At 41.9% G+C, this 11666-nt stretch overlaps 1 protein-coding gene across 1 annotated transcript in view; it reads left to right on the top strand.

Moving 5' to 3' along the window:
• Positions 1–17: 17 nt before the first annotated feature.
• Positions 18–11666, top strand: part of dnah7 (dynein, axonemal, heavy chain 7) — a 102887-nt gene continuing 91238 nt past the window's right edge. The window contains exons 1-14 of the mRNA XM_030343137.1: positions 18–181; positions 278–349; positions 734–833; positions 1798–1978; positions 2309–2399; positions 3328–3508; positions 3876–3948; positions 4952–5077; positions 6135–6251; positions 6361–6541; positions 7292–7465; positions 8035–8307; positions 9254–9381; positions 9762–9840. Of these exons, the coding sequence (XP_030198997.1) occupies positions 170–181; positions 278–349; positions 734–833; positions 1798–1978; positions 2309–2399; positions 3328–3508; positions 3876–3948; positions 4952–5077; positions 6135–6251; positions 6361–6541; positions 7292–7465; positions 8035–8307; positions 9254–9381; positions 9762–9840 (1788 nt within the window). The 5' untranslated portion in view covers positions 18–169. The remainder of the gene's footprint in view (positions 182–277; positions 350–733; positions 834–1797; positions 1979–2308; positions 2400–3327; positions 3509–3875; positions 3949–4951; positions 5078–6134; positions 6252–6360; positions 6542–7291; positions 7466–8034; positions 8308–9253; positions 9382–9761; positions 9841–11666) is intronic.

Raw genomic sequence — 11666 nt, 5'->3', positions numbered from 1 at the left:
TGGATACTAAACAACTTGACGTGCGCGCACACTCCGTCGGCTAGATGCAACGTGAATTAACTGAAATTACTATTGAACGGTGGTTTTTAAAGAAGAGAACCATGGTATCTAGGTGTTCATAAACACGTTGAACATAGGGTTTCTGTGATTGTTGTTGAATCACGCCAACATGGACTCCAAGGTGAGTTGGCAACTCACTGCCTCGGAACACCTGTTTTATAAAAAAACAGTTGTTAAACTGGATGTATTCACTACTAACCTATCGTTACATTTATAGAACGGGTCTTCACATGATGAGAAGACGCTCCAGAGTCCAACACACACCCGGGACATGGACCAACTCCCACAGGTATGAATGACCCACAGTCAATCAATGCTGTCAGTAGCCTGTGACTTAACGTTACAGACACACAATATTAACTCCTCTGTGTATGTGTTTGGTAAATGGTAAATTGACTTTATTTATACATCACTTAACCGGCCCCTCAAAGCGCTTTACAATATTGTAAAAAGCAATGTACAATGTGTGCCATAAATTATGATTAAATCCTACATTTGTCACATTTAATAAAAATGGCACATTCTTCTTTCACGTACCTACATACGTACATACATAGATATATACATGCATACATATATATATATACTGTATATCCTTAAATTAATAAAACAAACGTATGAACAGAAGCAAAAGTAGCACTGTTGACCAACAGCAAGCCTTGTGTATGTATAGGCTAGCGGAAGAAGTCAATGGCAGAGAAAGACAAGGCCGAACTTCAGCCTCAGCTCTCCGGCCAGATGGGAGTCAGACGACTTCGGAGCCGCAGTAAGAAGTGAGTGTACCTTAACATACACTGTGAACTGTACTGTATAAATGGGCGCAATGCAAAAGCTGTGAAATCATATATTAAGTATACTATATGTGACAAGGGGTATTAGTCGTTTGTATTGTTTAAGTAATATTGAAGTAGACTTTATGTTAGGCGGCGTCAAGTCAACTTTATTTATATAGCACGTTTAAAAGAACAACACGGTTGACCCAAAGTGCTCAACAAACAAACAAAAACAATGATAATAGTACAACAAAAATAATTATATATCATGGGAACATCAGGGAGGAGAAAGGAAAAAAATATGGTAGATTGAAAGCTTGGGAGAAAAGAAAAGTCTTTAAGTTGGACTTAAAGCGGTCAATGCTGGGAGAGGACTTAATATATAAAGGTAAGGCATTCCAGAGTTTGGGGGCAACAACAGAGAAGGCCCTATCACCCTTGTTTTTAAGGCATGTATTGGGGATACAGAGAAGATTCTGTTTTGAAGACCTAAGTGACCTTGGAGCGCTGTACAGAATTTATATGTCACCTATAAACCTGGGTGCCAAACCATTGAGGACTTTGAAAACAAAAAATAAAATTTAGAAATTTACCAGTGCAGTTTAGCCAACACAGGAGTTATATGCCCACGTTTCTTGGTGCCACTTAATCTAGCTGCTGCATTTTGAACTAGCTAAAGTCTGTTGAGAGTGGAGTGGGTCAGGCCTGCAAATAATGAGTTACAATCATCAAGTCTAGATGTAATGAAAGCATGTATAAGAGTTTCAAGATCAGAGAAGGACAGAAAGGGCTTCAGTTTTGCGAGGCATTAGTAGTTTAGTATTGTATTTCTAATATTATATTATATTATATGTCAGGGGGTATTTGTACTACTAATGCCCCCTTTCATATAGTATATTAAACCTTACTACTACAATACTAGTTTAGTATTGTGTTGGTAATATTAAAGTATACTATCTTTTAGGGGATCTGGCAGTTGGAGGGCCAGGTGGCCGGAGTAGTAAGGCTCTTGGAGGAGGCTTAGGGCGTCCCGGTAAAAGAAAGGCAGGCCATGGCTCAGAGTCCTCGAAACGGCAAGGGAGCTCCTGGAAACGTCGCCTCAAGGACCCTGAGAACTTCCGGCGGGACCTGGTCCACATCATCCTGTGAGCTCCTGGTTTTCACATTAATACAGGCCAATGTTAGAGTTATTGTCGCTCTCTTCTTCTATCTCTCTTTTCAGTACATGCTGTGGCTCCACATTACCCCACAGTAATGGAGAACAAATAGAATAAATGTGGATTCATGTGTGTGAACTATGTAAAAGTTAAGTCTGCTCTCATCCCATAAAATGACGGGGTCATTTTGACGTAAATAAAGTATATTTTTACCCTAATTTACTTGTGGCAGTGAAATATTTGAATGTGGTTAAAAGCATGTTTGGTTAAAAGCACACAAAGTAAACTGGCGTGCAATTCGCTCTATCTTTCTTTCAGGCAGCAAGACACTGACGCTGGGAGGACTGCAGTGGAGAGCAGTGAGCTCCCTAAATATGGCACACTTACATCATCTGAGAAGGACAATCTGGTGAGCTGTGAACAGTCAATGTTTAATATTACATTTTTATTAGATTTCCTTTCTCAAGGCAGTCTGTTAAGCAGGCATCAGTGTTCTTTTTACTGCCGTTTCCAGGAGTAGCTGTTACAGTATTGGTCTAGGACCATGCTTATGCTTGCTACCGCTAAGTAACAACACAACATGTTTGTGCATGGTCGAATAGATGTATGCCCGCCTAGTTTTGGTCATAAACTGCAAAGAAACACACCCATGTTCACATTTAATGATTAAGCAACCACCTTTATCGAAAGCGAACTCTAGGTAACTGATTGAAAAAGGGATTCAATTAATAATAGAGAAATTACAAAAAAGTTAAATCTTGATAAAGGATTTGGCCAGTTTGCTAAGACCCCAAGATAATTGTTGACATTGTCTATGTCTAGATTTAAATCAGCCATGACTTTGGTTAAACTCAACCCTTCTAGTGATGTCTCGTGAAGTTTTATTGATACATATACCCTATTTTCCAAACAAATGTTTTGCAGTTCCCATAGGAAACTGACCTGGCTAGGCATTTTTCTCCAATAGTGCTCAAAAACAAACATGTCCACAAGTTTTGATTCTGTGTTTACACACAGACGCCAATGCTCACATACTTTGAGAATGAGGTGCGCAGGTCTGTGCTACGTTAGTGGCTGTGTAATAGTCAGTGTGGTTATTCTGAACTCTGAGACCATAGCAACATTACAGGTGTGTTAATCCATATACTTTGCTCAGAATTCTAACTGCACACCTCAGTCTCTAAATCTGTAAGAATGCAGAGTGGCATGTGAGCACAGTATCTCAATTTGTGGTTTCATCATTTACCACTATTCGAGAAAGCTATCTAGCTTGGGCAGTTTGTATGGTAGTGCCTAATTGTGGTAGAGCCTAATTGTGTGCTGTGTGGTTCCATCAGAGATACTACCACTACATCCACTGTGGCATCGACACGGACCATGTGGCTCCCATGGAGGCCTCATGGCTCAAGAACATTCTGGGCCTGGTGCCCACCTTCCTGAGGAGCCGGCTGCAGACCATCGAGCAGCTCTCGGAGGAAATGAGAGAAGAATACCTCTTCAGCATGAAGAAAGCCATCGGTAAGCCACCCACAACCTCAAGAGTCGCGTGTTTGACTCCATTGCATTTGATTTGGGGTCATGACCTCTGTGCATGTGACTTACCCTTTCCCCCAAGTTCAGATGGTACAGGTTTCGATCATCAAACACCAGTCTTCTTATTCTTTGTTAAGATCAAATATGGACTACATCAAATATTTTAAATACAGTATGTTTGGGTGTTACTGATTGCATGTCTTAATGCACACAACTACTGAAAGAGTAAAGTTTTGCTTTTCATCCATCTTTTATAGGTGCAAGGCAAGATTTGTCCGATGTTTTTATTTCCATTTTGAATTTAGTTGAAGAAGGACTATACTACTATAAAACCCATTATCTGTCTTTGCAGTGGACTTTGTGCTGCAACACCCAAGAGAGGGAGATGAGGCCAAGGTGAAGGAATGCCCCTCTCATTATGCTGAGTAAGTCTTTCCCACGAAAGAGGATTAGGCCCACATGCGATTTTTTCTTCTGAGATTAAAGTCAGAATTCAGATTTTAATCTCAGTTTTCCGACTTTATTCTGACTTTAAATTTAGAACTCCAAAAAAAACTCCTCCTCCAATATTTATTGTATGACGGAACATTTGATATTTGTGCGCTCTTTGGAACACTTAAAGAGACATTCAACCCGAAAAATATTTGTATTTTTTAAACGTGGTAATTTGACTTATATAATTGTTCACTGTAACTGAAATAAATCCCCAATTCAGAGTAGAAATGGGTTAAATTCTATATTATTGCAATTTTCCTCAAAACACTTTGTGAACGTTCCACGCTGCTGCGAAGGTGGTTTTCTTATCATGACATCAGACAACCTTTTCCGAGGTATTCTGACATCACAACCAAGGGCCACTGGCGGAGCAGTTTGTGTTAACGTGTGAAGCTCGTTCCGGGCAGCGGTTGACTGCGGTGTCCGCAAGAAAATTGGTCTTTTCGGACACTTATACATAGTATAACGCCAAGGTGTGTGTGGATGGTTTAGCTCCGTCTGAGCAGCGATTTATTTAATGTCCATCTCAAAGTAAGGGTTAGGCTTCCCGGACACCTATAGTATAACGCTACGGTGTGGCGAATTTCATATACAACATTTCTTATTAAAACACTATCTTGAAAAAAGAAATTCTTAAAGTTGGTGGGGGGCGTGACCATAGGGATAACACGCCCCCCTCTTACCTAAAACTCATTTATTTCAAATCACAGTGCTCAAATTCCATCTGAAACACAGGGCTCTCTGGCTTTTTAAAGTGCATTGCTGTAAAACCTATTCATTTGAAATGTCAAGACAAGAGGCAAAATGCTTGATTAGCAAATGTGCTAACAACTTGTCATCTGGTTCAAATGAATACAACTTCACATTTTATTATAAAGCTTATGGTTATTGTACACTGGACTGTAGTAGATGTCTTATATTTCCCATCTCCAGTCTGGAAGTTGGGCCAAAGCCGTGGAGCACGTCATTTATCAAAGCGAGGAAGAAGATGAGTCGACAACTACACGCCATCAACCCTGCTATGCTGCAGGTGCTCCAGCTATGGCATGTATCTTACAGGTAAATATCCCTCACCTGTATTGACAATATCAGGTAAATTCTTTAAGACGGGTTTTGAATGAACTTTACTGTAGCAAGTCTCATGCTACGCGCCATCTAGTTGGCTGCCACACTCTTGGTGACTTTAACACCTCTTGCCCACTGCATCCGTGGAGGATCCCATTGACTTTGAATGGGGCGGAGCCGCATTCAAAGTGATTAAACTGTGATGCTGTTGTGTTTTTGATTTGCCGATGTGTTTTCAGCCACGCCTTCCGTCATCCGTTGACGGATGGTGCAGTGGGTAAGAGGTTTAACTCCAGACAAGGATGCTTGGTGGTGGTGTTGGAAGACCAGTTTATTGTAAGGTTACAGACACTAATAGATGGTACTCGATGCAGGGCATGGGCGTGTCCACCTAGATGTGTGCTGGATAGATCAGTCTACCAGCCTACCCAGTGGACTGTAGCAAACGTCGCTCATCTATTTGTCACACATCTAGGTGGACATGCCCACTTTTGATGTCATAAGGGGCAGATTTAAAAAACGGCTTGTAACAGCTAATCACACTAACACCTGCTGGCATGCCATGGGACCTTCAACCTGTGTACACCGATTTCTCAATGGAAAACAGGTGTGAAGCCTCTTCTAGGCCCAGTGTCCAATCAGTCTGACTCGGACCAGGTGAGGCTGCCTAAACCAGCCATCACACACCAGCCATCCCACCTTTACGTTCATCAATTTATGAATTTTACACTTTTTGTAAAACAAAAAACAAAGTAATTATTTCATGGTTTCATGGATGCCAAAGAATAGCGACCTGTACTGAATATTTTGCAACATAACAGTATCTTTCAATGTTTCACTGTTTTCTAAAAAAAGGAGTACATCTGTGATGATTACATTATATCCATGATTGATTACATTCCTTGACATGCACACATTCATCCATTTCAAATATAAATGTCTGTTCATACGAAGTTCAACTTTTTTTCTACACTGCCCAGTGCCCACTCACAAATCCCTCATTGAGGTTTAGGTTGTTCAGTGTGACTTTGAGGCCCCCGTGTCCCTTCAGGGATCTGCGTCTGGTGGACGTGGTGGCCTTCCACCAGAGGGTGAATACCTTGCTGTTGTCGGAATTCCATTCCATGGTGGCCTTCCAGGTGGAGAGTGCCAAAGCCACGCTGTTTAAGTAGGTTCTCCTTCTCTCCGGGGGTTCATCCATAACCACCGTGGAAATAAACAAACGGATGTTTGTCAATGGCGAGACATGCGTCTAAAGACTTTGGTCCCTCCCACAGATGGTTGGGTGAGGTACACACCAACTATCACCAGGCGTACACGCGCAAGCTGGTGCCTAGCAACAGCATCACCAACAGGCAGTCGTATTTCAACTGTGCGGCAGCTCTGATGACCTCTCAACTGCAGAGCCTGTTGCTGGACTCCTTGACGGACTATACTTCCTTCATCAGCTGCGACCCGGTGAGAGACTGACTGAGAGACACCCTTAGCTTCAAAACTCCCTGTCCAGTTAGCATATCTTCTCGTCTTTTTGTCTGACTTTGACATTATGCGAGGTATTTGTGTTTCCTTGCTGGTAAGGGTTAGGGTTATTCTTTTTACTAAAGAAATACCATAAGAGCACAATCTAAGGACTTCGGGCAATTTATATTATTATTATATTTATATATATTGTTCTAATGTGTAATGCAGAAACCATACCTCTTTAAAGCCCCTTTCACACATATTTCCCGGTAAATTAATGGGATAACCTTTTAGGCACCACTAGTTTTTATCTCGCGCCCTACACACATGGCATAGCAATGACGGAATATGGACAAAGGGACTGTCCAGCAGATGGCAGTGATATGCAAGACTTATGAACGCCAGTGGCTCAAAACCCAACAAACTAAGATGACCTTCCATAATCTGGAACCTGTCCAGTTTCCAAACATTCTTGAAAAAACAATTTGTTGGCAGCTAAAATAAGCTGAATTAGTTAGTCTTTCTCTGCAAATAACATGTGCATATTTCTTTCTAGTATCGGTCCATGCTCCCAATTCACACATGAACCAATGCAGGAAATATTTTGTAACTTTGCAGGGTAAGATTGCAGATGTGAAAGGGGCTTAACATTGAAGGAAAACTATCTGGAAGTACTGCAGTAATACAGTGGGATGTATATTTTAGATCCATAACAGCTCTGCTTGTTGTGAAACTCTGCTTCCTTAGCTGTCGGCCTACAAACACCCAGGCTTCATTGTGCGTCTGATGCTGGTAGACAAGACCATTGAGTTTCAGCCGGAGTTTGTCGACTTTGAAGTTGCCATACTCGGTGTCTACAACAAGATGCTCGGTTCTGTCAGCCTGATACCTCGAGTCGAAACCAAGTTGTTCTCAGAAACGGTGAGAAACACACTCCTCTCATCCCCTCTTACGCTGGCCCTGAAGTGCAAAACACAACAGCAAATCAGAAAACAAAACATCAAATCGCAAAGTGGCCCTTGAAGTGCAAAACACAACAGCACATCACAAAACACAACAGAGGTAGGTATGTATCGGACAATGAAGCCTCGTCCTTATTGGATGTCAGTCTGAAACTTTCGCAGTGTTTTTACTTGGCAAAAGTAGTCTACAAATGTAGTCCGCTGCGGAGGAGGTGGCGTTCTGTGTGTGTGTTGATGGTGAATCTCTGTCTTTGCAGCAATTTATTTAATAGACCAATCCGAGGGTAGGGCTTAATGGAAACGTATCATAAAGCGCTACAGTGTATGTGGATAGCGAATCTCCGGGTGAGCAGCGATGTATTTAATGTCTGCGTCGGAGTGAGGGGTAGGCTTCCCAGACACATATAGTATAAAGCTACGGTGTGTGGCGGATTTCACATCCAACATTGCTTATTATTATCAGACTAACTCTGAAAATCTCCTTGTTTCTACTCTCCCCATCTCATTTCCTCTCCCTTCCCTCCCCAGCCGGACCCCCAGTCCGGAGGCGTCCTGAAGCCGGTGGTTCTCCCGATGATCCTAGAGGCTCATCGGGAGGCTGTGCTTAAGTTCCTTCGGACCGAGCGCATTGCCCCCATGGAGTACTTACGTGTGTACGACAAGTACACGGCGCTGGTGTCCATGCAGGCCCAGGAGGAGGTTAGCCAGTTCCTCCGCGAGCAGCACTCCTTCGAGGAAGTCATGGTAGAGGTGATCCGCTACCAGCAGCTGTCTGACCAGATCCGATACACCTGCTGCAAGGTACTGGTTCAAAGCAAACATACATCGAAGTCACTGTAGTTGTGGACACAAAACCTTACAGTTCTGGGATCAATACTCTTAAAGGTCCACTCTTTTACTATCAGGTTTGATGTTGATTAGCCATGACAAGCCAGCTCTAGGTGACACCATATGTGGGCATGTCTGAAGGTCTGAAGAACTTGTTAAACACATAATGTATATACATTCTGTATATACATTCAGAATGTATATACATCACCAGGCGTACACGCCTGGTGATGTATATACATCACCAGGCGTGATAGATAGGCAGGTCACGCCTGCGATAGATAGGCAGGTCTCCGTTTCAATTCCATTCAAAAAGCCTTATGGCACGACCTTTGTTGTAACAGTATTACTGATGCATTATTGATCTTTATTTTTTACACCTGATGGAAGTATGTTTTCTTTCCCTACGAGAGTTTTCTACTTTGTTAATGCATAATAATTAAAAAATACTTATTAAAAAAATATATACCGGTGTATATATATAGGGCGGGGCCCTATTGTTGTTAAGGCAGCCGCCTTAACAACAATAGGGCCCCGCCTTGTAAAACACAGTACTGGGGGAAACACTGGGCTGCATATCAGTTGGTTCACTCCACTGGGTAGGCAGGTAGATTGGTCTATCTATCGTACATCTGGGTGGAAACTACCATGTGGTATGTCAAATGGCTTGTGATGACTTGTCGAAATCACAGCTGGTGGGTAAATAAGGGACGAAAAAAACCCCACAAAGAACCAACCAAGGATAAACACAAAAAAGCAGAAAGGCAAACTGCCACACCAATTGAGGAATAAGCTGTTACTGTGATAAAGGGCTTTACAAATACAAACTAAACTTCCAATTACTGATCCATCCTTGCAGATACATGTTGTGGTCACTGGGTAATGTGATTCCCTTCTGACCGACTGCTTTGTGCTCCAGGAGGTGCGCCTGGGGATGTACGTGGTGCTCTCCCATGACCTGATCGGGACTCTCACCAGACGCGCCGATGACTTGCAGCAGGAGCTTCTGGCTCGACTGCTGGAGGACTGCCGGCAGATGAACAAGGAGTGAGTCGGGTGGCTGTGTCAGTGGTAGCGCCCACATAAACATTGTATTAACGCACTTCATCAGGCCGGATTATCTACCGAGTACATATCTGGCTGCCTAAGATCCCTCAGGATCGTCAGGCAAAGCTTTTTTCACAAGCTTTCAGATTCACTGTCGGCCTGGTTCTCAATTCTGCTTCACTAGAAACGTTCTTCTGACCAAAGGGGACCTCTTATTGTTTTTGAAAAGAGCAGCAACACTGGTAGTGTCCTAGATCCTCCATGCTGGCTCCCTGGCATGCAGAAATTAGACCCAGTCGAGCTCATTCCCTGTTCCATCTAAGCCTTTTTACTGCACCCTTAACGGCCCTGAACCGGCCTCCTCTTTCCTCTCTCGCCAGGCTCTGTGTTGACTTTGAGCGGATCACTGAGAAGGCGCTGGGCTCACCCACGGGCACACAGCAGCTGATGGAGCTCAAGGTAAGCAAGGCCACGCATGCACAGTCTGCGATGACACCGCTTTGTCACAGGATAGAAAACAATCATATCGACCGTTTTAGGCCGAAAGCGCAGATGCCACTGCCTCACGACTGCTGTTGGGTTGGTGTCTAAGCTGGTGCTGTTGGGTCCCCCACGTCTTTCTGCAAGACCCATGCAAACCGGGACCAATTCTGTATAACATTCGTTCATCACAAATTACTATTAAAAGCAGTGCCAACATTTGAATATTTTTAACCATTCAGCAAACAAATGGCAACAGGCTGATTATCATTTATGGGGCCACTCAATGACATGCAGAAGCGTCATCAACACGCCCACTGAAGTGGTGTAAGAAATACCGACTTGCTACTCCTCATTCACATATAAGGTAATTTACATTTCCTACAGAGAAAATACTACCTCGGGGTAGTAATATTCAGGAGATGTTAAGGGTACAAATGTCAGGATATGTTGTTCACACATATGGCCCATCAGGAGAATATCAGGATTTGCATGTGTGTCTGAAAACAGCTAGTGTGTGAGCATTTGATTACATTATAAAATTTGTCAATTCATGGTAACAGGGTTGATGTTCAATGGAAAGTGTAGTATATCATGCATACAAATCAATTACAGTGCTTGCCCCAGAAAATGTCTTCATCAAGATGGTCAAGGAGTGCCTTTTTTTTGTATAAATTGGTAGTCAATACGGGGCCCTTTTGTTATTAAGGCGGCCGCCTTAACCATACTGTGCTGGGGGAAACACTGAATTACTGTTATTCAGGGATGAAAAGTGCATTGACATTTTTAAATGCAATGCAACTACTATTGGTTAGTTGAAAATAATAATCATTGAGATTAAACATCTCTTCCAGTTAGAGCTGGGTTTCGATTAAAATTTCAAGAATCGATTCGATTACGATTTTTATGTTTCAGAATCGATTTTTTCCAGATTTTCTCAGATTCCATCCGATTCGATCTGATTTTGATCTGATTTCCGATTCGATCTGATTTCGATTCGATCCGGGGGTTAATGTTATTAAAAATGAAAAATGTATTTGAACCGTTTCCTTCACTTCATGACTGTGTAGAGAAGCAACATATTAAAACTAGAGCTGTCAGTTAAACGCGTTATTAACGGCGTTAACGCAAACCAAATTTAACGGCGTTAAAAATTTTATCGCGCGATTAACGCAATTACTTTATAAAAAAAAAAAAAAAAACTTTTTTTTTTTTTCTTTGGCTCAAAACAAAGAAGCAGTAGCCTGACTGCTATGTTCAAATGACATTTGTTCAAAGCAGTCGTTTAATTGCACTATAGGCTCTTTTTTTGTATCGTCCTGTTTTGATCAGTGTATATGCCAATGTTGTTATCAATAAAAAATCATTTGCACAAGGCAAGCCGATGCACTTCACCATGTTGATAAGAGAATTAAAATGAGAAGAATTATGGGACAAAAAAATCAAGGGATATTTAGCATAGAAAAAGAATTTGCGATTAATCGCGATTAATTAGAGTTAACTATGACATTAATGCGATTAATCACGATTAAATATTTTAATCGCTTGACAGCTCTAATTAAAACTAGTATTATATCAATATTAAACAGCAAATCTTACAAGTATCGGTAGTTACTGATGGCTGGAAGACTGATGAAAACGTTAAGGGTCAATCTACCTTCAAGAAAGATAATTCAGGACAATAAATGGAGGACATCATTGAGGTGACTATATCTGCAACAGTGGATTCCTACTGGGACACTAACCAGTGCATAATTATTATGCTTGAAAATAATTAAGAATTCACCCAAAAGCGGTTGCTACCA

The sequence above is a fragment of the Gadus morhua genome, chromosome 20 (genome assembly GCF_902167405.1).
Source record: "Gadus morhua chromosome 20, gadMor3.0, whole genome shotgun sequence".
NCBI classification, from domain to species: domain Eukaryota; kingdom Metazoa; phylum Chordata; class Actinopteri; order Gadiformes; family Gadidae; genus Gadus; species Gadus morhua.
This window is presented reverse-complemented; position numbering and strand designations above follow the sequence as displayed.